The sequence below is a fragment of the Simochromis diagramma genome, unplaced genomic scaffold (assembly GCF_900408965.1).
Source record: "Simochromis diagramma unplaced genomic scaffold, fSimDia1.1 OVJJ01000321.1, whole genome shotgun sequence".
In the NCBI taxonomy this organism is placed as follows: Eukaryota; Metazoa; Chordata; class Actinopteri; order Cichliformes; family Cichlidae; genus Simochromis; species Simochromis diagramma.
The window spans coordinates 6,322,080-6,348,242 of record NW_024386772.1 but is presented as its reverse complement, the minus strand read 5'-3'; the positions used below and the strand labels follow the sequence as shown (position 1 = coordinate 6,348,242).

The window sequence follows — 26,163 nt, the reverse complement described above, 5'->3', positions numbered from 1 at the left end:
AATAACTGAGTTCCGTCATGTGCAGTGTTGGGGAAACCTGTAGTCAGCTGAGAATGAAGAAGTAACTTGGGTAAGTGACGAAACGTTTCTCCCATTGGAAACGCTACGTCCAGATGAACAGAATCAACCTTTTGGGATTTACTTACCTGGATGATTAAGCAAACATTAAGACATTACATTATAGAAGTACAACTCGACGTCCTGTATGACACGCTCGGACCTCATTTTGGGAACCATATCAACACCGTCACACACTCTCAGTGTTGACTCTGCTCCATTCATTTCACTCTCCTCTGACTGAAAGGCAGACGGAGCTCTAGCGGTCAGACTCGCCACCACCAGCTCTGCATCCTCCGTCCTCGGAGTCAAACAGTCGGGCCGTGGGTTGCTCCGACGTTACTTTGTTTCTCCACATTTGGGTGTTTTTGCAGCTTGTGCTGGCGTGTGCGGCTTCGAGCATGCAAAGCAAGCGCAGTTACCGAAACAAGGAATCGGGGGCAACATGGACAAATCGGCAACTTATACTTTACAAATGCACTTTATATTTATTCATCTTTAGTCTGGAACTGAAGAAGAGCGTAACGGGTGAGCATAAAACAGCTCTTGCTTGATTTCATTCATGTAAAGTCGAGAAAAAGCAGGAAGGCAGTAACCATATTGTGCATGCATTTGTTTTGGTAAAGACTTCCACGCGGAAAATACATTAAAAGCTTCGCATTGTGGCTTTAGTGCTTTGGTATGCCACGAACCAAAAAGGCCAAGCAGTGAGTGGAACCAGATGTGGAGAAAAACTGGGGGAGGAGGAAAGAGGCTACAGGCTTAGTGTCTGTATAGTGATTCTTATTTATGCGTGAAGTTCATCAGAAAACACAAAGAAAGGCACCTTTTTGAGAGGCCTGTTTGATCTATTTTGGTAACGGATGGGAATCTTTAGACTGCTTTGTAAAATCGACTTGGAGAGACGCTTCATTTGGCACCCTGCGGGCAGATGTGACCTTTGCATCCTGTTACAGGCTGCAATTAACACATTCAGTCCGGCCCTACATAACTGTTAGGTCTGCACATCACCTAAAAACCCACATATTCTCCAAAGATTAGAAAAGAGGTAGATAACATCATTGTTTGCTTTTAAACGCCTGGCTTTAAATCAGATTTGCTTAATTTCTCTCAATTTCATGCTTGTCATCTAAAAGTTTGTCAGACTTACTAGGCTTAACCTGTCAGTGACTATTTTTCTTCATTTTGTATGAATGATTAAATACTGTGTACAAGCAGCTACCACAAAGAAATTCAATAAGTTAGGCAATGCATTCTGACCAATCTTCATTTAATATTTTCCATGTGATTAAATTGCTTCTTATGCTGTTTAACACTTTGAAGTTTGAGGATGTCAGTCTGCACACCAATCCATGACAAAATGTGAAATAGGCCTGAAAAAGCCTTTTGTGTGTGCGTTTGTGTTTTTCTTTTCCCTTTGAATTTGTGGTCAATATAGTTCAATATGCAGTATATTTTGTGTTGAGGAACACAAAAGAACTTCAGAACATGAGTCAGCATATTGAAGGTCGTGGTTAGTTCATGAACTGGATTATGCCATATAAATATCCTTTTTTGTTAGTTTTGAACTGACTTGCACCTCTCTGCCATTGTCAAGGGTTTTTTAGACCAAATGGATGAGATGTGAAAAGATTATGATAGTTTACTGATTTTAAAAGATGACATGCTGCCTCCTGATGTCCTGCTTTGTGGGTGATTTTGCAATTCATAGCCACCGGATTTACCCCCAAAATATCTTTGGTCTAAAATAGGCCAGCATTTTGTAATTGTTTTAAATCTTTCATTGGATGTTGTTTGATTTTTAGTAGATGCTCAAACAAATGATGGGTTTAAAAGGGATTAAGATATGTTTGGGGTTTTTTTGTGTGTTTTTGTTCTTTTTATATAAGTGGCAGAAAATAGCATGGCATGCCATTTCAGAATAAGTTTCACATCCATTTTCAGTATTGATGTAGCATCCTCCAGCGCTAAGCTCTCACACCAAGCTTCCATTAAATTTATTTTAAAAATGTTTTAAAAAAGTATCACAGTTAACAGCAGAAATAGAGCCGGCTTGTTTCTCACTTGATTTAACAGCTAAACCTACACTGTGATAAACTGTTATCACCATTACAAGTGTGGGAGTGATGGAAAGTTTCAATGGGGTGCACTTATTCTCACTCTGGGTTCTAAATTTGATCTGCACTTTCCCAGAGGTTCCAGTTCGCTCTGTTTCAGAGTGTGGCTGCAAAATGCAAATAGACTCTTTTCTCCAAACCCCTTCTCTTCAGATGAGGTAAAAGCCCATCCACAGTCAGGGTTGCTTCAAACGCCAGACCACCATAAAACGCCAATGAAGCAAAAGCAGCCAGCTGGAATTTCCTGTCTGTTTGTTGGTTGCCGTTTTATCACACTGACCAGTTAAAGATCTGCTTTTTTGTTTTATCTCGTACATCTGTCAAAATAAGGTTATTTGGGGAAAAGACTTTGACTCATACAGTGATTTAGATCTTAGAGATAACTTTAAAAATACAAATGACGGGGAAATGAACAATCCACCTGGTTTTAATTGTCAGGCAGAAACAATCATTCACATTCAAAATAGTGTAATTTTGAGAAGTTAGTTGAACAATGTTATGAGCCAAGACTTGCTACTGACTTGTTGCCCGTATCTCTAAGTATTATTCTCCAGTCTGTTCCAACAGATGACTGCATTCAAGAATCTGAGGTTCTGGGAATATCTGGCTTTCCTGGCATTTGTTGCTAGTTGTTCTTGGCCGTGTGTTTCAGCCTGTGTCTTCGGTAGGAAACCATTTTCGGCTTTGAAAAAGGGGGTGACAGGGCAAAGAAAAGGATGAGATCACAGCAGGAGAGTTGTTGTGGCTTAGCTTTCACAGGGCTCAATGGCTTAAAGTTAATCTGGAATTCTGCACTCTCTCTGATTGCCCGGGAGTTTTTCTCACATCAAACATTCAGTCGTGTCGCCTCCAGGCTGGAATTAAAACTGCGAGTCTGCTTCTTGATGTCTGGAACTTCAGCTTCAGGTTGTCTAATGGTTCAAAAGCTTATGAGAGGAGAGTCTCATCCTGTCACTGTATTAATGTTAAGCATATATTCACACACTGAAATTCATTCAGTGCAGTGTAATCCAGATGTTGACTGGCACGGTACTGTGTGTAACTCTTCCCACGGGCACTCTTCTGCTTAAAGCACTTCATTATTATTATTATTATTATTATTATTATTATCATCATCATTATTATTATTATCATTATCATTATTATTATTATTATTATATAACTCCTATTGTTAAAGGCTCAGAATAGCATCAAAGTGATTTACTTCAGTTTATCCCTCAGCCTGTTAACAAGTCAGCACTGTGTAACTTGAGCTACTCAAGTGTTCACACAACTTTTTATTTACAGTGAGACATGTAACTAAATCCTGAAAAAGACTGGAGCATAACCTCTTTGAGGCACACATCACTCTGTAATTGCAAAGCAGGAATGATTTACCGTTTAGAGCTGAGAACAAGTCAATGATAGAACATTTTATATGAGCTGGAAAGAATTCTTAGTGAGTCATTTTTAAGCAAAAATCCCTGCATTTTACTGGTTTTACTCCAGAAATGTCTCTGTTTGGTAGATTTCTAACTTCTAGGCAAAACAGCACAGTTAAAAAAACAGAATCAGAAGATTAAATAAGTTAGAAGCTGCTAATTATAAAATTAAATGCTTTGGTTTGTGGCTGAAGGAAATACCGAAGAGACAGAAGACACTGGTCACAGAAAAGTCAGAAGTATATTTACGTTTGCCAGGCAGTGCAATAATAGAGTGAGTAGAAATACAGACACATGGAAAGATAGTTTTGCCTCAGAAGCATTCAGAATGTTTTTTTTTTTTTAACTTGGACGATGAAGTATAAGCTCCCACTTGCTTTTACCCTGAAAAGAAGTAAAAGCAAATGGCTTTTGTGCCCCATTCAGGCAAATTACTCCCTCTGATCTAATTCTTCTCATGATTAGAAAAGTGAGCTCGTAGCAGATAAGCCTATTGTCTCGCTGTTGCTGTATGAGTGGTTGCTATAACTTAAGAGCAGGTTGGCCTCATATCTGATTACATTGTACTTCAAACTGAACTGCTCTGCCACTGAGCTTTGGCCATTTTTTTTTTGCAATCAGAGCGTATATTGCTTTTGAGAAACACAGCCACAGAGGCTGAGAGCCTGTAGAAGGGCGTGTTGACTCCTTCAGATTATAGGGATGTGTTTTTTATGGCACTCATTATGAGTCTTCATTGTTTCGCCATCCATAAAATCAGAACGGGAGGTTTGTAGTGTTTTAGCTGAGCAATGGTTTGTCTAAGGTATCTATATAGAAAGAAAAATCTGAACCCTTGACCCCTTGACAGTGGATTAGTGATGACTTTTGACTTGAACTATTCTGAGTTGTCCCAATAAGGATTATTTTTCAGATAGTCCCTGTAATTGATTTGAGTTCCGTAAACTCTGAGAATCAATAGATGAATGGATTCATTATTACTGGTAGGACATGGTGGCCCGACACCTTTCTTTGACACTTCATGTTGCCATTACCACAGTGCCCAGGGATTTTTCCATTTCTTACCCTTCTTCCTGGTCTCTTTCAGGAGCCTGCTGAGTAGGAATGCTGAGGGTCTCGCTTTTGTCCCTCAATCGCTAAACCCAGAACCACAGAGAACATATTTCTGTTTATTTTGGAAATATTTGTTCTGAAATACTTTTAATTTTAGGTCAGTTTTATGCTTCTGACTTGCCTGTTTTTGTCTGTTTTTTGCCTTCACCACGACACACAGCAGTGCCTTGACTGTCCTGATTTCTTGGTTTGTTCTAAAAAAGAAAAGAAAAGAAAAGAAAAGGCAAACTTAAAATAAACCACAAACATTTTCTGAAACAGGGTGCTGGGTTTTGTTACAGAAAATCTTTGTCATTGAAGCTTGCATCCAACCACACAGGATGTGTTCTTTTTTAAATAGCTTTAGTTTTATGGTAATGTTTTATTTTACTTGGGGTAATGGTAATATGTGAATACTGTAAGGCTCTGTGCAGCAACACCAGGCTGCAGGCATCCGCAGCTTCTCAGAGAATCATTATAAAAGGGCCATAATACCAATATAGACATCAGACTGCAGAGCTGAGAAATCTGCAGAGCAAAAACAGCTACCCTTTTCACACCTGAGGAAAATGAATTTGGTTAAAGTAATCAAAACTTGTTATCACTCACTTGAGCCAAGTCACTTTACAGTTATCTAATGATAAAGATATTTATCTAACCCCAAACTCCTGTTCCCTTTGCAAAATAGATACCCCCACCTTTAGTGAACAATATGAGAACTCCATGTTAATCGGTGGGAATGGCGTAAATTCTTGAAACCTGAAGGATGGAGAAATGATTCAACCTCTATCACTAGCCTTGAATTAAAGACATTCACAGCCATTTTTTAACAGTTTATTGCAGGTCATTTTTGCAATTCCCCCCTGCCTAAGACTCTAATATAACTTTTATGAAGGATTTTAGGGTCACTTTAGGATTATTAGCAAATTAATTCCACTGCAGTGTGTCACACTGGGACATCAGAGTCCACAACTTCCACTAGTTCTACACTAGATATTGATCCTGCCTCTGACCTCTGCTGCTCCAGCAGTTGCTAACAAGATATTGTTTTTATCAAAAGCTAGATTGAGTGCTAATGTTGTTTCTATCTCTCTCTTTGCGCAGCGCCTGCCAAGTCTGATGATTTTGCTTTCTACCTTGAGGGCCAGGGCAAGTGCCTGGGGGTGCAGGATCGCTCCCTTGCCCTGTCAGCCGCTTGTGAGGAACCCAACCAGCGCTGGAAATGGGTGACTCGGAGGCGGCTGTTCAATTTGGGCTCCTCCTTGTGCCTGGGTGTGATCACTAATAACAGCAGCTTGAAGTTGGATAAATTTCCTTTAGGAGTATACACCTGTGATCGCGAACCCCCCAAAGTACGCTGGAGCTGGAACTGTGGCCAAGTGCTGGACAACTTCAACAGCTATCCTCTATCAGATCTACCCTGGAATCTGACAGTAGGCCGTTCCAAATGGACTCTACATGGTGGGCTGCAAGATCTGTGCTCCAAAACAAATCAGGGTAGGTGTAATTGTTATCAGTTCAAATTTGCAGTGTTTATCTAATTGGTAGATAGTCTTTATCTGTGTTTGTGCCAATACATCTGTCACTCTGAAATAACTTTGTTTTTAAAACTAGCATTCCGATAAGCAAAAATTAAAATAGAATTAATGAAAGATTAAAAAACAATTGAAAACACACACGATCCCGTTCTTTTGCATTAATTAGTCATATAATGTTTTCTGATTTTTATAAAAGCCACAAATAGTTAATTAATTTAACACGCATATACTAATTAATTTCTAGTTGGTTGAGCCTCTTTTGCCTAAATGACCTAAAGCAGATGATTCCAGTAGCTCAGTTCTGTGAAATAATCAGGAGGAATTCTAAATCATTCATCCTTCAGCTCAACTTAAGAATGCCTGGTGGGAACTGTTCTCCTCGGGTTATTCTACTGTATTTTTGTATTGGATTATGTGCCGAGGAGCTCCTCCAAAAGACAGTTTCTTTGTGTTTTTATGAGTATTTTTTTTTTGTTATTCTGATTTTTAGGGTATTTATCCTCCTGCATTACACAACTTCTTCTCCTGAGTTTCGGCAGTCTCCAGAAATGTTGTTAAAATGCTATGAAAATAATGAAACCCTTGGTGAAAATCAAAAATTCTTAATTGTAAGTCTTCTTATATCTGATATGTTCATTTCAGAGTGTTTTTAAAGTAGCTCTAATATTCATGTTATAAGCCAATGCATGCAATATATTTACTCCAAACTGCAGTAAGCTGTTAACGTTCAAATTATTTATTCCTTTTGCACAATAACAATAAAATGGTTTATTATCTAATAAGATTGTTCAAAGGCAGCTTAGATCAAGATTTAGTTTGGGGGTTCACAAATGTTGAAGACTGAGTGATGTTTTAGGAATCCAGCATGATTAAGAGACACACTGAGAAAAACATACTCACACTAAAGAGTGTGTTTATGATGTGTCTGTGCCAAGAATGCTGTATTATGTTGGTATTCTGTGTTAGTATTAGTCTACTTTGATTGCTGGAAATGAAAAGTATAAATTGAAGAGGAATGCACAGTTGGCACCCTTCTGCACGGCTACGTCATAGCATGACATAAGCTGTGGATGAATTAAATGTTGCAAAGGCGCATTCTTTCCTACGGCCTTTGCAAAATCCCATAAAATGTTACAAAGGGCTGCAACTGCAACAGGCAGCACTTTGAGAAACCCTTAAAATCACAAGTTCGCTTCTTCTTGCTTTTGCATAGAGATGAATATATATTTCAAAATCATGTAAGCTTCACAAAAATACAATATGAAATCAGAGATATTATCCTTTAAAAATGTAGATTGGATTGAATGTTTGTAATTATAGACTCATCTGTATGACTACATGACATCATATGAGGTCATTGTATGATCACACTGAGTGAGGTCATCATTCTCTGCGTGTTTTCTGCGTCTGTGTGGCAGATAGACTTACTGCTGTGGATGCCACAGCTGTATCCGATCAAATGGATTTTAAAACATGTTGCTTTTAGGGAATGCTAGAGGACTGGCTGCCAGCCGGAAATCCAAGGAAAAACATTGTGTGTTGTGTGTGTAAACTCCGGTAAACACACACAAGTTGTTCTTGACCTAAAGTATATTTGTATTTCGTATATTTAGTTTTCTATCTAGATTAAATCTGACCATTGTGGTTGGTACCCAAGCCCCATTTCCACTTTAAGTTCCATTCTTACCATTATCAAATGTCACAGTTGTTCTTTGACAAAATTTTACAGCTAGAGTCGGTCAGCCATATAAATCTGTAGTTAACATGCTGTGCTCAGCTGCAGTTAACACAAAAAAGAAAAGTCGCCCTTTTATATTTTTCTCCCCTTTTCTTGTTTTGTGGCATGCAAACTGGGAGGATTGACATTTTTAACTTTCAAGTGGCAATCTTTACAACTTCCTTTGTGAAGTCTGCTTGCGCATGGAGAGGAATGCCTCTGATATTAGTCAGCCGAGCATCGGCTCCTCTGCAGCCAAAGAGCCGGTCAATGCTAAAGGCAGAGAAGAAAGTCAGGGAGGGAGCTTCAGAAATCTTTCCTCTCTCATTTAACATGTCTGCCTCACTTTCCATTGGCGTGACTTGTTTTGGTAGCACCGCAGATCCAGCCTCTCCCTCTCACACTCCCTCGCTTTCACCCTGTTTTTCACACTGTACTATACTTGTGGAATGTGGAGACTAAAATGGCGAGTTTAGGATGGAAAAAAAAAGTAGAAATCAGACATAATTTCTTGTTAATGTATAATTTACGATTTTGCTTTGGAATATAATTAGTTGGGGCTAATCGTTTCTAATATCATAGGAATTTCTGAACTCTTTTTGCTTGATGTTCATGATAAAAGACACTTGGCTTTCTGGAAACCCCGCCCGTTTACTCTTCCTTCCGCTGACCACTATTTGACTTTACTGTCTTGACTGTAAGCTCATCCTCTGTTTTTTACCCTGAGTTTGATTATAAAAGCTGCTGAGAAAACATATAAAGTATTTGAGTTCAGAAAAGTTCACAAGCACAGCTCCAGAAGAAAACAAACACAGACTTTCTCTGCTGCTCCGTGCAGGATTTTAAAGTCTCTCTTGTGTTTACTCTGCAGAGATCTATACAATTCAGGGGAACTCTAATGGTCGCCCCTGCTACCTGCCCTTCCTTTATGATGGCCAGTGGTTCCACACTTGTACCAGCACTGGCCGTGAAGATGGCCATCTTTGGTGTGCCACCACCTATGACTATGGCAAAGACGAGCTTTGGGGATTCTGTCCTGTCAAGAGTAAGTTATAGTCTTATATGTTGATGTTACAAGATACTGTAGTCTTACATTTATATTTCTCAGTCCTCAACATTAAAGTGATTCTTTCACTTTCCTCTAATTTTTTTGTTAATTTCTTTGCCCTGTCAGGTAATGGCTGTGAAACTTTCTGGGATACTGACCCGGTCACAGACAGCTGTTACCAGTTTAACTTCCAGGCAACCCTATCATGGAGCGAGGCTCGGATCAGTTGCCGGCAGCAGGGGGCAGACCTGCTAAGCATCACCAAGCTGCATGAGCAGACCTACATTAATGGTAATGTGCAGAGGTTCACTGCTGTTTGAAATATGCTTTATTCTTGATTCTTTAATGCAATTATATAAAGTGAAACCCTATCTTTACAGTTCTATGCCATTACATTTTTATGCTGTTATTCACAACATAACAATTGATCACAGTGGAAAAGTAAAATCTATTAGAATTTGGGTTTTCTGGGAGATTCTGGGTGTTCCTTGCACTTCTGTTAGATGTGCTTTCACCTTCTCAACTCCACAATCAGTGACTATAAAAACCTTACAGTTCTGGTGACATGTGATAGATTGGCCACTTGTCCAGGGTGTACCCCATTTTTCGCCCAGGGACAGCTAGGATTGGTTCCAACCCAACTGAGACATTTTACTGGATATGTTGATGGATGGATGGAAGGATGGATGGACAAAAACAGGCTTTGCTTTGTGTAGTGACCATAAAAATAAAAGCAATATGCAGATGTGCCTGGTGTGATCCCACTGGACTCAGTACCTCAGGCTGTGTAACATATTGGCAAACAGAATATTTGGTTTGCAGATTCACTCTGCCAACAGGAATATTGAATTTTGGGGGTGATGTGACTGTCCTGCCAATATTAGGCTACACTTAGACTGTTGTTACATAACTATTGTGTAATCTGCCGGGTGCAGTGGTGATTGTTAAAGTCACAGCTAATCTGACAGAGTTGAGTAACTTTTTACTTTCACATAGCAAAACCATTTTCATTTATCTTTTTACTTATTTTAAGAAGATGTTGTTGCTGTTTTAGGTTTACTCACTGGTTACAGTGCTGCTTTGTGGATTGGCCTCAATGACCTGGACATCAGTGGAGGCTGGCAGTGGGCCGACTCCTCACCACTCAAGTATCTCAACTGGGAGCAAGGTTGGCCTGTAAAAACAGTTCAAGCTTTTCTGTCTTTTTAAAGCTTGAAGTGTCTGTGATCTTTCTTTTTTTGAATGTTTATTTCCTGCAGATGGCTGAGAAAAAAATGCATGCTTGTTTTTAGTTCAGTTCTCAGTTCAAACACCTGCTTGGCAGCTCTCTGGTGCAACCACAGTATTTGAGCCTGAGAGTATTTTGGGATTGACACCCTGGAAATCAGTGATTTTCTGAAGAGTTTGTCTCTCTTACTCATCTTCAGAACAGCCAAATCACGCTGAAGAGAAGAACTGTGCTGTAATAAGAACTGAGTCATCAGGTCGTTGGCAAAACCGCGATTGTTCAGTTGCTCTTCCGTATGTCTGCAAGAAAAGACCCAACGCCACCCTTGACCCCTTCACCACTGGTTAGTTTTTTTATGTTTCTTAATGCAAACAGTAATACCACACTGAAAAAGTCCAACTTTGATGGGTTTTATCTCTCTGGTTACACAGATTCGTGGGCAGATGATGAGAAATATGAGTGTGATGTGGGCTGGCAGGCCTTCCAGGCTGGTTGCTATAAGCTTACTTCAGAGAAAACTGACTGGAATACAGCTCAGAAAACGTGCCAGAAAATGGAGGCCAACCTGGTTAGCATCCACACTCTACCTGAGCTGGAGTTCATCATACGTGACCTGAAGAAAGGTGTGTTTGTTAGTGGGGTTTTTTTTGTTGTTGTTGTTTTTTATAGTACTGTACTATTTCCTCTCAAAGTCAAAAATGAATCAAAGTTAAGGTTTTTCTTGATGTTACCACACTTTTGTTCATCAAATGTTTCTCAAATAGGTTTCAGCTTTAACTGGACATCTATGTAATGCAGATTCCTAGTGCCTCTGCAGCAGACTTCCTACAAATAACCAAGTTGAGGGAATAAAACCTTTGTTTTCAGGCATAATGTAGACACAGGATTTTTGCCCAATAAGGAGAGTTTACATAACTGATGTTAAAGCCCAGTAGATTCACAAAAAAATCCTCAAAATTTAACAGAAATGTCTGAAATTTTATGTTTTGTTTTAAACACATGGGAGAGAACATGCTGGTATTTTAGCAGTGATTATGGTGTGAATTTTAAAAGAGAATTTCATTTTAAAAGCTTGATTATTTACTCTAATATACCATGTTAAAAATAAAGTAAATAGATAGAAAACAAATACTGTTTTACAATTTCCCTGCTGTGAATCCAGTGAATCTTTAAAATGTCTTATATGATGAAAAACTTTAAAATTCTGCTTATAATGCAGTTATATATTAATATCATTGGATATAATAATTTAATCAGCAAAATTGATCAGTTTTAGACAAATTTAGAGAGGCAAGGCTGAGATGGTTTGGACATGTGCAGAGTCGATATGTTGAGCAGAGGATGCTGAATAATGCTGCACACAGGAGGAAAACACGAAGACAGCAGAGAAGGTTCATGAGTGCAGTGAAGGTGGACATCCAGAGGGTTGGTGCAACAGAACAGAGTGCTAGGAATAGTGTGAGTTGGAGGCAGATACCTGTGGTGACCCCTAATGGGAGCAGCGAAAAGAAGATCAAGTTAGTGTTTTTTGTTTTACTGCCATGTGCTGAAAACTTTTAAGTTTGGAGCTATTAAAAAGAAAGCAGTTGAAGCCTTTATGAAACAGTCATGTTGCTGCAGAACAGTAATCCTCTTTTAAGACATTCTGCACATCATAAATCTGCATCACAGTTTTGAACGTTAACAAATGTGGCAGTGGTGATACAGCATACACTGCTGAAACCAGTACTGTTAGATTTCATTGCTTGAAAAGTTCTAAAATTGTCCTTAACTTGATTTTAAAAAGATTGCAGCAACCCTCTATATGCCTCCAATCTTCATGATTAAATAAAGAGGAAACCAGACAGTTCTCTCCTTCCTTCTCACATTCTTTCCTGAGCTTGAAAACAGCACACAAAGTGTGGAATCATATTTTTAGTCATGAAACCGCTCCAACGAATTACCAGACCTAATGGAAAATGTCACAGTTGGAACTTAAGCCTATTTCTTTTGTCCATAATCATCTTTTTAACCCAACAGTCTGTTTTTTGTTTTAGACACTGAGCAATTGTGGGTAGGGCTCCATGACACTGACATGCAAATGGACTTCCAATGGACTGATCACACTCCTGTTATCTTCACCTACTGGCATCCCTTTGAACCCAATAACTTCCGCAACACCCAGGAAGATTGCGTCTCCATGTGGGGACCTGTGAGTGATCCCTTCTGCACCCTCACATTAACCAGGGGCCATAAGAATGCCACAGTAACAGACCCTGACTATCAGCCAGACTCCGTTTGTATATATTTACCAGCTGTTTTCTCTCTTTCTGTTTGTGTCTTGCCAATGATGTGCAGGAGGGCCGCTGGGATGACAGCCCTTGTAATCTGACCCTGCCCTCCATCTGCAAAAAAACAGGAACAAAGAGTGATGGGAAGCCACAGCACCAACAGTGTAAAAAGGTATAACTCCTTTCTTCTCTCTATACTTAATTTTCTCCTTGACATTTACTATTTATGCTTTAGATTACTGGTAATTGTTTCATTCCTACTGTAGACACAGACTTTTTTCTTTCTATATTTCCCTCTCTTTTACCATAAATAATGTATTCAGAGCTATTCAGCATAGAATTCTAGCTGTTGACAGGATAATTATTATTCTGAATATTTCACCCATTCCTTCACCTTTGGCCTCTTTTCCATGTGCTCCGCTCAATCTCTCACTCTTCAACTCCACTCCACTGCCCCCAGACTGTAACTGGAATATAAATCATAATTTAACTTGGAAAGTAACAAAGTGCACCACAGAGACTGAGTCCTGCGCACATAAACTATTCTCTCGGACAAAAAAAACTCTAAATAAATTAAAATAATTGTGTTTCTTTGTTTCAACATGTGTGTACACCACATGCAAAAAAAAAAGATGTGGCATCTGTGCATCTGTCCCTGATTATACAGCTCATACTTCTCTCCACACAAGACTTTACACCACTTATACCTGACCATCGCTGGAAGCATTCACTGTCCACGTACTACATTTACGGGCCTTTTGATTGATTAATGTTTCACACAGTGGATCACTGTAGCGAGAAAAGAAATTACAGCTCATATCTGTGCGTCTTTATGCCCTTCAGCAGTGTTTTCAGCTATATATTTTTCCTAAGTACTGATTTATGATGTAAATGATCTCAAGTTGAGGGTCGTGTTGCTTCTCAGCTGTTACATTCAGCAAAGCTCTGCATATGGACGGACCATTTGTTTGGTGTAATGAATCCTTGCCTCCCTGTCCCTGGGGACCGAGGCATCATGGGTGGTAATGTGACAGGGGTCATTTGGCATGGCCTGTGCTGCAGGGTCTTGCAGCCGTGCGGTTTGTCTCGAGCAGATGAGCTCACTTCACGCAACATGTGAAACAACAATGACAGAAAGCCCACTGACTGCTTCAGCAATATTGTGCTGCTTGATCCTGAAGCTATTTACCCCATCTAGTGCTGGGTTCATTTTTCAGAAAATGTAATGGATACTGCTCTGCTGTCGTTTCACCTACTCACTGAAGCAGTAACTTTCTGTGATAGCTGTTGTTTTTCTGCTTTTTTGGCTTCTAGTTGTACTATTTTAATTATCTGGATAATTCACTTGCTTCAAGACGGTGACTTTAATAACTTAAAGAAGTCCAGTCACCTTCCTTTCCACCTCCTACGACTACAATGACCTGTTTGACTGAGAACCCACACAGACACTTGCTTCATGTGTAAATAATCAGGGAGGAAATACATCAGATTTGATGCCACAGGCAGGATGGGCAATACAACTGGAACTGCTTATGGTCCTTCAACCAGGCTGTGTTGAAAGGAGGTCCTAAAATAATTGAAAACTGAACTTGGTGTTTCCCCACTTCTCCACATGTCCTTCCTGCACTCAAAAAATCTGTTGTTGGCTGAACACAATTTAATCATGGCACCTTTTTCCACGTGATTTAACCAAGTACTATAACAGATTTCTGACCATGTCAAAGCAACACATTTGGGATTTGGTGGTTTAATGTAATCAGATTATGTTGGATCAACGTAGTATACTTGCATTGACTTGAAGTATGTAGAGTGAAATTTGTTTTAATTCATTCTACACAGGTTAAAAACGTTAGGAAAATGCAATGAAATCTTGTTGTTTGAACAACTACTATGTTAATCAAGGCAATTACTGCTAGTCATGCTTAATGAACCAATATGGGGGTTGATGATTTCATAGAGACAAACAACCATTTGCACATTCATTGGTAATTTAGAATCACCAATTAACCCAACTCTAATTACACACTGCAAACCAGCCAGATTGTGGATTTGAACCCAGGTCCTTCTTGCTGTGAGGCAACACCACTAACCATCATGCCACCAAGCTGTCAATCCAGGCTTACCAAAACTAGGAAAGCTATGATTACAAGGCTTGATGAAGAATTTTCTGTATGTTTTTGTCATTGACAGGTTAAACCACAATAAATAGCGATAGCATACACATGGTGTGGGTGTAGTTGTCTGCCTCTTAAAACTCCAGCGTTTTTCCTGCAGTTTGACATCTAATGTGATCTTGTGAACTTCATGAGTCCAGGCAACTAACCACTCTTACTAGATTGTATCATGTCATCTCAACAAGAACAAATTAAGTTGCTGAATTTCATGCAGATGCTACATGATTTAATTACGTTCGCCATAGAAAAATGAAATTATTTAGTTCAAATTACAAGCTTGAATCTTGTACATGTAACAACCACCCAATTTCATTTTTTGAGTGTGTATGGAATTACAGCAAACAGCAAAATGAAAAGGTGTCTTTACAATGTGATCCCAGACACTTTTTCATGTCACATAGCTCCCTCAGGCCTGTGAGATGGACTTAAGAACCGACCTCTGATGGCCAAGTGTGTCTGAGCTCACATTTGATCTGGATTGTTTCAACTCAGTACATTCATAGTTAGCTAACTGCCTCAGCAATAGTGCTTACTATTTCAGTCATCTGTGTCTTTCACCTTTAGAGAGCCACCGTTCCTCATACTAATATACTCAAACTAACAGATTTTCCTGCAAGCCATACATTAGCAAGCTAAAAATATTACCCCCCCCCCCAAAGCTTCCCTCAGCTGCTCTAAAAAAGCTTCGGCTTGTTTTTCAGCTGTCAAGCCCACATCATTATTGTTTTAACTTACTTTCACTGCTACCATAGTGCTTTTTTCTAGAAAGAAAAATGCTCGGAAAAGCAACTTCATGCTAGCTTCTCAGTATAAAAGAGACACATTAAGGAACTTGTTAAAGAAATGAAGGGAAGGCAAGTTATAGTTGTTGTTGGGGGTTTTTTCTTAGCTATATATGTGCTTTGTTACAGCATCAAAGGGACTTATCCCAATGTGCTCCATTGTTTGTGTCCATGTTTTGTGTGAGTAAGTGTACTGGGAATAGTGTACTTCCATCTACAGAACATCAGCATACCATTTGTTGTCAAATGATGGATGGCATATGGGTGATTGTTTATGCTTCTATATAATTTACATATAAAAACACTGCAGACTAGCAGAAATAAATCATTTATGTAGCGTTCTGGAAATTTAACATCAGTCAGCACGGGTTGTTTAATGTTTTGAATGCAACACAAGCAAAGGGTGGTTAGCAAAGGGTTTTGGGGAGGTGTAAGTTTCAGGAAATAATGCTTCTCAAGCAGCTGAAACCTTTGGGGTTTCTGCCTAGATGGCAAATGTGGTTGTGCAAAAGGCCTAGGGTTGGGTTTATTCACACAGTGCTGTATATAACCTGTCTCTCTCTATCGTTCTCATGCAAAATCTCACCCCTTCTACATGTTGGCTGCACTCTGTGTCTGTACACGACCACAGCTACAGTACATGAGGTGGCAGGAGGGACTGAGTCCAGGAAAAGGTTTTTTTTCTTTCTGCAAATGGAAAATTATCAGCTTTCTGTTTTTACATACACTAATTTGTGTTTTGTGAAAAATATCATTCAAATGCTTTGCATGGAAACATACTATATGCTGTATTTTTCCTACAAAAAAGTACAGCGTGGTGGGTCTTGCATGATTTTACATAGTTCGTCTAACTCTTTCTGGTGAAACACAATGAATTTAAACTGCATAACTCAGTGGTCATGATTCTGAGAGAAAACATTTTCCAAAAATAAGTATGATTGTCTCCGTGTGTGCTTTGATGCACTTTGACGTTCACACTTTAAACTAGAAAATTTGAAGAGTTGCCCAACCTTTGTAGATGCTTGCTTTCTTTGACTGGTATATTTATTTTGTAAGGCTTTGGTTTTTTTGGTTTTATAAGTCTCCACATCCTGTTAAATTCCTCTCCTTTCTTCTTAGGGCTGGAAGTGGCACAGTCCTGCTTGTTACTGGGTGGGAGAAGAAATGCTCACCTTTGATGGAGCCAGAAAGTTCTGCGAGGACCAAGGAGCCACACTTATTACTATCACTAACAGGTAAATACTGCACTGACAGGGAAGCGATTTTACCCTGCACCGATTAAAAGTCAGTCCTAGTTCCCTAAAACACCTCGTCGCTTTTAAAGGTTTGAGCAAGCCTTCGCCAGCAGCCTGGTGTTCGGGCGCTCTGGAGATTCCTTTTGGATTGGTCTTCGTAACAAGGGAAATCACGGTGCTTTCCAGTGGATTACCAATGATGAAGTGTCCTACACCCACTGGAATCGAGACCAGCCAGGTGGGTCACACTTCAGATTTAAATTAGCAGAATGGCATGTACAGTATGACCTGATATTGTACTGCTGGTAACTGTACTGTTGTTACAACAATTGCAGAGCAACTTTAAATCAGTTATTATTGATATACTGTAAACCACTGAAGATTTTAAACAATCTTCAAAAAAAATCCTTTAGCACCATACATCCAGTGAACAAGTTTTTGCCAGTAAATAAGTGCTGAGTTTTTCTTCTCTGATAATATACAAGTAAATATAATATAATTGAATCCATCTGCTAGCTGGGGCTCTTTCTGCGGGGAGTTTCCATGGATTTTTTTGTATTTGCTTGGGTTATCTCCAAGTGCTCCGGCTTCCTCCAACAGTCCAAAGACATGCATGCAAGGTTAATTGGTTATTCTACAGTGACAGTACGTGTGACCGTTAGCATGAAAGGTTGTCTGTCTCTCTGTGATGGCATTGCTACAGACTGTCCAGGATGTGCTTGCCTTTGATAGTTGGGATAGGGCTGTATTATCACTAAACTACTTACCTTAGCCAATTAGTTTAAGGATTTAACTGATTAATTAACTCTGCTTTATTTTTTTCATATATTTGCTATATTATATTGGGGGGGTCTTGTTTTGTTATAATAATAAGAATAAAATACAGCTGTGTTCAGAAATTTACATACACTCCTCACATTCATGAATGTTATGCCAATTTGGGCCTTTTTATGTTTTGTTTTTTGTTTTTTTACAATTCTTTTTCCAGGTGATTGAAAAAACAAGAATTGGTTGTACAGTTTGGTTTTATTTTTATTTGTGTCCAATTCTTGTTTTTTAAGGTAATTAAATACGTATGCTGTACAATCATTCCACCCTGGAGTTTTTGTATGGAGAATTACCTGTTTGATTGACTACAATTAACAGAAAAGAGAAAACAAAATGAAAAGAGGAACATGCAAAAGTTTCTTGTTTTCTTTTTTGTTGCTAGCTGCATTATGCTTACATAATAGCAGGTCATTTACAATAGCCCCTAAAATAAAAGTAGGTTAGTGAAGTCTCTTAATCAAAATGAATTCTGTTTCAGAACCAATTTGTGATTTAACATGCAAAGAAGAAAACAGATTGGTCCCAGGTGTTTTATTCTTTTGCCAAAATACAGATTTAGAACAACATTTAGAGGCATTTACTTCTTAGGCAGTCTTGATTAACAGACAATCTGCGTGTCTTGGAAAATAATCAGCAGCAGTTGCAATTAGCCTGAAGGGTGCTTTTGTGCTACTTTTAATTTAATGTTTTAAAATTGGACTACTTCTTGGGAAACTTTTAACAGCCATCAGAGCAGCAGAGAAGGAAATTCTGTCAGTAAAATATTGACCATTGTGGAGTTTAGATCTACAATGGAAACAATTTCTAAATCAAACAGATGCACACTTGTCACTAATGGATGTAAAGATGTAAACTGTCTGAACTTTACTCAGTTTAAAACAGATGCTTGTGCTCTTTGAAGCGTTCTCTGCACTTTTCCTTTGCACAGTGTATGCCTGCACCATAGTTCTGCCTGACATTTCTTCCTGATTAAAAGAGAGCTTGAAATTTCTATGTGCAGCATTCTATCACTTCCCATCAGCAAATATGTCATCCTTATGGATGAACCATAAGGGAGGTGAGTAATAGAGCAACAAGTTATTTTAATGTGTGTTGTCTGTACTGAGAAAGGTTAAATACAAGATTCAACAGCCATAATTGCCCAATGAGTAATGCATAATCACATTTTTCCCTTTAGATCATTTCCACACATTTCCACAGTGCAGCCTCTTTTCCTCTCCACTCACCTACATATCGCCCCTGTATCTATTTCAGCCAACATTAGTAGCGGCTGTGTTTCTATGGCGACGGACACAGAAGCAGGTCTGTGGGATGTGAGGGAGTGTGCATCATCAAAGGCCAAATTCATCTGCCGTCAGAACCAGAACACGTCTGTGAGCCCCGAGCTCCCCGTCCCTCAGCCCACCCCGAGCCTCAGCGGGTCCTGTCCCAGCGACTGGAAGAGCAACAGCAACCTACGCTACTGTTACAAGGTTCAAAATTAAAGTGTTATTAGAAAAGAAAAGAAAAGAATTATACTTCTTTTATAACAAAGTGGTGTGGTGCTCAGACTTGTGCAGGTATGGAGTTAGTTATATCTTGGTGCCAGATGGCATCTATGGGTGGCATCTGCCAATGACTGGTGAATTTTTTGCAGCAGACCCTCCCATTGGTTCCAAATTGGGTTGCACAATTTTGTGTTGCCATGCTGGCACCAGGTTTTCTTTTCTTTTCTTTTTCTTTTTTTCTTTCTTTTTTTTTTGCGTTTCAGTAGAAAGAAATGAATTTTTACTTATGGAAATTTTAATCTGCCACTTGTAACAGAAATAATTCTTTCAGCAATCAACAAGATTTGAAGAACAGAATTAATTAAACTGAATGACATCTTCATCATCTCTGTTCAGGTGTTTCATTTCTCCCAGCTGGAACAGAAGTTAACTTGGATGCGGGCTCATAATTTCTGCAGGAAACACGGAGCCAACCTGCTGAGTATCAGTGGCCCTGAGGAGGAGCAGTTTGTTTTGCAGATCCTACATGAGGCTTTTGGGTGTGTGTGGATTGTTGTTTAGATGATATGCCACATTGACGATGGCATGGATAGTGGTGGTGAGGCTGATGGCGATGATGTGTCCCCACAGGGAGTCAGAGGAACATGAGCAGCACTGGTTCTGGATTGGACTGAATCGCAGGAACCCCATGGACAATGGAAGCTGGAAGTGGAGTGATGGACTAGCTGTGAGTCATGATAACAAGCAGCCTACATGTCGAGTGATGAAAAATACTTCAAATGCAATCTGTTTAATCCTTGCTTGTGTCTCAGTTAACATACCAGAACTTTGGTCGGTACTACTACAACATACGGCAGTGTGCTGCGGCAGACTTGGGTAGTATGACTTGGCTGGCCATGCACTGTGACTCTGAGTTAGACTGGATCTGCAAGATCCCTAGAGGTAAAACAGCCGTGGACTTTAAGCATAAATCATGTGTTGGATCAATACATATTGTCAAAACATATACTTGTTGGTCGTCACAACTTTTTTTCCTGTATTTTTAGGTAGTGTTGAGAAGGTACCAGAAATCACTGAAGGTCTGTCTTATTTTCATAGCTTTCTCTTTATCACCTTTGTTTTTATTTTAAAACCTTCCTTCTACGTGTCAACGTTTGTTGATGTTTTTTAATTTCCTGGCTCCATTCAGGCACCAGTTCACCTGAATGGATTGGCTTCCGGGAGGCTGAGTATAAGTTTTTTGACCACCGTAGCACCTGGGACCAAGCCCAGAGGATTTGCTCCTGGTTTGATTCCTCATTGGCCTCGGTTCACTCAGCAGAGGAGCAGACATTCCTGGCCAACACTTTACGCAAGGCACGGTGCTCGTCATCATTTACAGGAACTAATTTAGTCCAAAAAATGAAATTAATTGCCATTGTCTTGGCAAGCAAGTAAAGTCCAGCTTCATCATTACAGAATCTAACCATTACACTATATATAACTACAGTTATTTATATAATTAGACATTTACAGTGATACTGTGGTATAAATCTGTAGTACTCTTTTTTCTATAAACAGACCTCTTATGCCTAGACACACTTTTTCACAGTTTGTGTCCCACCTTCAGATGTCTAAGGTGGAAGGTGACCTCTGGTGGCTGGGACTTCACACCTATGAAAATGACGGCCGCTTCCGATGGTCTGATCACTCGGTGTTAAATTATGTGGCCTGGGCCCTTGGCAGGCCGCTCCCAATCAGCAGAGATCGGAAATGCATCTGCATGTCAGCCAACAAAGGTAAGAGCAGCTGGAAAGAGATATAGTGAGAAGCTCATTTAATTCCAGAGTATTTCCATTAGCGTGTCTTTCTCAAACCCAAACAGAGGACTGGGCTGATCAAAAGTGCCACTCTGACCTGCCTTACATCTGTAAGAGAGTGAATGTCACAGGGACCGCTCCTCCAACTCCACCATCCCCTCATCCACCATCAGGGTGTCGTGATGGATGGTCTTCCTTTCAGCATAAGGTAGAGCTAAAAGTGTAACAGCATAACGCATTATGGTCATTTGTACGAAGGATGACTCAAATAAATTTTGCATGCAGCCAGTAAAGTACAAGAACTACAATAACAACAGAGCACATGCTGTATTTCAGGCATCCTTATGCAACTTGACTACAGTAAAACAGCGATATTGTCTGCTTGTGTAGTGTTTCAGAGTATTTGATCAGTCAAACCGAGTCACATGGTCCGCAGCCAAGCTAAACTGTGAGAGTCAGGGAGGTGTCCTGGCAGTGATATCCAATCATTTGCAGCAAGGTAATTAAAGGAGAATACAAATGGCATACAGTCAAAACCTGGGGGTGGACGAGGTGTGTCATCAGACTGTCGTGCAACTTATTCTCTTCCTCACAGCTTTTGTCACCACTTTGCTGAAGAACGCCAGCGCTGAACTTTGGGTGGGTCTGACTTCAGACTCTAAAGCAAATTTCAAATGGGCCCAAGCTGGCCTGCTCAGCTACACAAATTGGGCACCTGGCGAGCCTCTCGACAACAGCGGACCACACCAGAACAAGACGCCGGTACTCACATTACTTTTTATGTCATGGCTTTGTCATCAGTCTGTTCCTCTTCTAAATATTTCACTGTCACCCTTCAGGGAAACTGTGTGGTGATGTATCATGAAAACTGGCAGAAGAAAACAGGCATGTGGGCTTCTCGAGCATGTGAGATGGAAAGTCATGGCTTCATCTGTCAAAGACAACAAGGTCTGATAATCACTTATTACTATGACAGTGTAATTAAGAAGTGCTATAATAAGAATTACATATGTTAGTTAACTATCATATCTGACTTCAGAACAAGGTCTCCCTCCGGCTCCGGCCCTCATTCCTGCCTCCCTGTCTAAGCCCGTGGAGCTGGGGGGAGTGACGTATCGAGTGGTGAAAAAACGCCTGGATTGGACTGGTGCTCTGCACCTCTGTGAATCTTTGAATGGGACTCTTGCCAGGGTGAAGGATCCGTTCCAGCAAGGTTACCTCACACTGCTTATAAACAGCTTGCGCCAGCCAGCCTGGATTGGGCTTTACAACTATGGAGTAAGCCGATTATAATTAAAAATACAAATATCAGTTGAAAAGCTTTTTATCAGTGTGAGAGAAACTGCAGTGAAATAATTTTTTATTTTCTGGTTCAGGGAAGGAGCTTTACCTGGCTGAATAATGAAGATGTCATATATTCAAACTGGAATGATGGAGAGCCTAGTCTGATGGCTGGATGTGGTCACATGACCACCACAGGGCAATGGACTGTGACTCCCTGTGATTCGAGACTGGATGCTGCTATCTGTCAAATGAGTGGTATGTGTGTATCAACAACCAAATATAGGACTGCATTAAAAAGAATGCTAATAACAATTTAGTAGGACTGAATATTCTTTGACAACATTTTGACTTACATTCAAATGTTTTGTTTTTGCCAGATGAGCCTGTGATTCATCAGTGGATCTACCCTGGCATGTGCCCCCAGTCTCTGGGAGAGTGGGCTTGGGTCCCTTTCAGAAACCACTGTTACGCCTTCAATTTGCAGCTGCTTAGACTGCAGGATGATGCACATAGATCCTGCAAAAAAAGTATGGAAGCATCTCAGAAACCACACGTCTCCACTAGCTTTATTGTACAGCTTGTACAGCTGTACAATAAAGTAACCCTAAATTGAAAACCAATTAAATACAAAAGCCCTGTCCTTGTCCACGGCAAACATGATTGACAAAATACATCAATAATACTAAATTTAGCAACGTTGTCATTCAGCCTGGGGCAGAACTGTTCTGTCTCCCTAGTAATCAATTCTGTTTGGTTCCATCTCTGTTTCTTTCTTTTTTGTCTCTTCTAGTCGGAGCAGAACTTCTCTCTATCATGGATGAGACGGAGAATGGATTTGTATGGGAGCACATCCAGAGTTATGCAGAACAGGCACATGGAGCTTGGCTGGGTGTCAGCGTGAAAGGTCCAACATTATTGCCTCAGCCTGTCTCTTCTATGTCGCTCTATAGCAGCAGATTTAAAATCCATGCTGACAGACTTGAAACTACTTATGGAAGGGAAATGCTTGCAGTTTATCTTTTGTGATTCAGTTTATTTAGTATAATTATTAAATGCAAGCAAGTCTCCTTATTCCAGAAAAGTTCATTTACTATCTTATTATTAGTTAGAGTAATTTGATAATTTATATGAAGTGCTATAAAACATATTTGGTGAGATAGTGAGAAGATCGAATTTTTAAGCAGAGTGTGTTTTTCTTTTATGCAAAACTAAAGACAAAGTCCTTGAAAACTGCCCTCTGAATATGTTTATGCTCATGCTCCTACCACAGGTAGAGGTCTAGTGTGGTCTGAGGGCACAGAGATGCTGTATACCAACTGGGAGGGACATGATGTCGTTTCTTCTGTGCTGTCCATCAACTCCTGCTTCTGGATCCAGAGCAACACTGGTCGGTGGAAGCCGGGCTCCTGTAGAAATCGCACACACGGAGTCATCTGCAAACGGCCTCGCAGTAAGCACAAAGAAGTTAATTGAACTGTCATGTTAAGCAGCATTTGCCAGTCATTATTATGTTTCTTAGTAATTTGCTAAGGGAAATGCCTAAATTATGATGCAGATTCTTAGCACACTACTGACTGTTCAATATTCCATCCGCAGGTGCTGAAATCTTAACTTCAGACGGTAAGTTTTGTTCACAACTGCTAAGTTATTCATCTCATTTGAAGCCAGAATTGTGTGCGCTTATCCAGATTTCCATCTCTCCTTCTCAATCTCTACCCAGTAGATAGTCACCGCCTGCCCACGCTGATTGTTGTTATGGTAGCGGGCCTGGTGCTTGTGGTGCTGATTGTTGGCGTGATCTACTTCTACCGACACCGAACTGTTGGATCGCGGGGCTCTTATGAAGGGGCCCGCTACAGCCGCACCAACTCCAACAGTGCAGAACAGGCCGAGAAGAATATCTTGGTGTCTGACATGGAGTTGAATGAGCAGCCAGAGTAGCCCGAGCCGCCCTGGACTGACGGACCAACCCGGGACTGAACCCGACCTGACACAGTAGAGGCTGATTTCAAAGTGCTGAATACACGTTGTGGCATGTATCTGTTTTTGCTGCCACTTTTGAAACCAAAAAAACCGAGAAAAAAACCAAACAATAAAAGATTTTTAAAGTGCTGAAAGGCTGTGTGGAGCGCAGCAGATGTTTATTTTTTAAATTGAAATTGAAATCTAACAGTTAAAGTGATTTTTCCCTTCACAAATCAGATACCTCCATCTGCACAGCTCTTTCCTAAAAAGAATTCAAGAAGGCCATAATGGATCAGATGGGAATAATTTGTCCCAGCTGGAAATATTCACCATAAAACCAGTTTTATGCAAAAACTCTTTGCTGCCTTCCCTGGTGCCAAATTCAGGTTTTTTTTCACATTGTATATTTTCTTCCTATTTTGATTGACAAAAGAAAATTTCACAGCTACGGATCAGTTTCAACAACATTTTTCTGTCATCTGAATATCTGCAGTCTTGTTCGGGATCAAAGTCATTTTTCTGATTTGCTTTTTGTTTTGTTTTTTTCTTTCATTTTTTTTGCCACGTCAGTATTAACCTGAACTTGAACTTGTTTTTTGTTGGTTCTTGTGTAAATGTGTCTTTCCCACTGACTTTTCAGTATCTGTGCAGCTGCAGAGAAGTGTATCTCATAATGCATGTGTGGTTTTGTGAGCCTGCCTCCCTCCTCTTTCCTGATGTGACACGTCGGCACCAGCTGTCAGGCGAGCAGAGGAGGAGGAAGAAGTCTAAATGTGAATGTGTGGAAGGTGAAAGGGACCAGTGACCTCAAACCGTCTGAGGGCATACACTATAATTGTGCACATAAGTAGAAGTTTGTATTGAAAGCTGGTCTTTAAATAGACTGCATTGTCTTTTTGTTGGTATAGCAGGTCTGAAGGTTGTCATCAAATGATCAGACTTTGAGCTTCCATGACTTTATGATCTACATTTCCGCACTTTCTTCCATTGTCTTGATCTGATTCGGTCTTACTTGTTGCCACTTGCCTTTAGTCATTCTCCTTAAGGCTCAGTAACTGCTCCCAACTTGTTTGTTTTGGCTTCTCACACTGCCATCTGGAGCTGATTCAGCATTTTTAAGGGCAGTAGTTTCTTTGTATGCAAAGCAGTTGTAATTTGATATTTTCCTGATTAATCATTTTAATGACCCTTTATTCACTTTTCCCATTCTATGTTATATCTGTCTGTCTCTTTTCTTTTTGTCTTTTTAATGATGCTGGTTTGACTTACATAAAACCCTTAAAAGACACTTGGACGCATACCCCCCTTTTATGGAATGCTGGCCACTTAAACGTCGAATTCTCCTGCAACAGAAAACACCGTTCATGTGAATGACACAGTTGCAAATATGAGAGCCAAAAAAAAAAATGTCTAAAAACCAAATTCAGTCGTTTTAAGTTTTCACATTTGCCTCATCAAATATTTTCCTTGCCTTTTGAGTGCATTTCTGTCTTCCTGTTTAGAGGAATGCTTTGGAGCCATTTCAGTCTGAGGCTTTTGGTGTTTCACTGAAGCTGTTACGGAAAAAAAAAAAGAAAAAGAAAAAAATCACAGCCCTTTTTGCTCTGTGAGTCGGACTAAGATTGAGGGGGAAGGGAGAAGGATAGGGAGTAAGTAGAAGTGTGTGTTTTAGTGTGTGCGCAGTCTCCAGCTGTGGAATGTTGAGTCGGCAAGAAGAGCTCAGTGGCACGTCTGGAACCAATCAGCAGAGGAGGGCTTTGGGACATGAAGGTCAGAAAAAAAACAGAAAAAAAAAATAAGTAAAGAAAAGGGGGAAAGGAGGAGGAGTGTAAGGAGGAGCTAGAGATGAAGGTAGAGAAAAAGGAATGTTAAAGGTGCAGGGGTTTAGTCCGGGCGTGCTCTGTCCTCTGCTGGTGGATTGCTGTAAAGGTTTGCCTTTATGCGCAGTAGATGTGAACCTACTGAGGTGATGATGTAAAAGTGAGATAAGCATCGGTGTGATCCCCAGTGTCTGTGATGCAGGTTGGCTCATGTCCCTGTGAAGATACCTGAAGCACCTGATAATTTGTAAGTTTTTGTGTCATTTTTATATGAAATGAATAAAAGTCTATGTTCTGAAAA

The 26,163-nt window shown here is 40.0% G+C and overlaps 1 protein-coding gene across 2 annotated transcripts; it reads left to right on the top strand.

The window, feature by feature from the left end:
* Positions 1 to 149: 149 nt before the first annotated feature.
* On the top strand, positions 150 to 26,163 carry mrc2 (mannose receptor, C type 2). Of its 2 annotated transcripts, none has more exons than XM_040045275.1 (29): positions 150 to 585; positions 5,792 to 6,184; positions 8,814 to 8,987; positions 9,117 to 9,281; positions 10,045 to 10,158; positions 10,418 to 10,561; positions 10,650 to 10,841; positions 12,255 to 12,409; positions 12,556 to 12,660; positions 16,564 to 16,679; positions 16,769 to 16,917; positions 18,762 to 18,979; positions 19,391 to 19,533; positions 19,625 to 19,721; positions 19,807 to 19,936; positions 20,041 to 20,073; positions 20,184 to 20,350; positions 20,604 to 20,772; positions 20,859 to 21,001; positions 21,184 to 21,292; positions 21,389 to 21,555; positions 21,633 to 21,741; positions 21,833 to 22,071; positions 22,170 to 22,332; positions 22,455 to 22,604; positions 22,868 to 22,981; positions 23,348 to 23,527; positions 23,674 to 23,697; positions 23,801 to 26,163. In XM_040045275.1, exons 1-29 carry the CDS (start codon positions 459 to 461, stop codon positions 24,016 to 24,018), a joined length of 4,407 nt encoding a protein of 1,468 aa, XP_039901209.1. In that variant the 5' UTR covers positions 150 to 458; the 3' UTR covers positions 24,019 to 26,163. The 2 variants fall into 2 exon arrangements, with proteins under 2 accessions (XP_039901209.1, XP_039901208.1); XM_040045274.1 differs by having other exon boundaries at positions 23,798 to 26,163.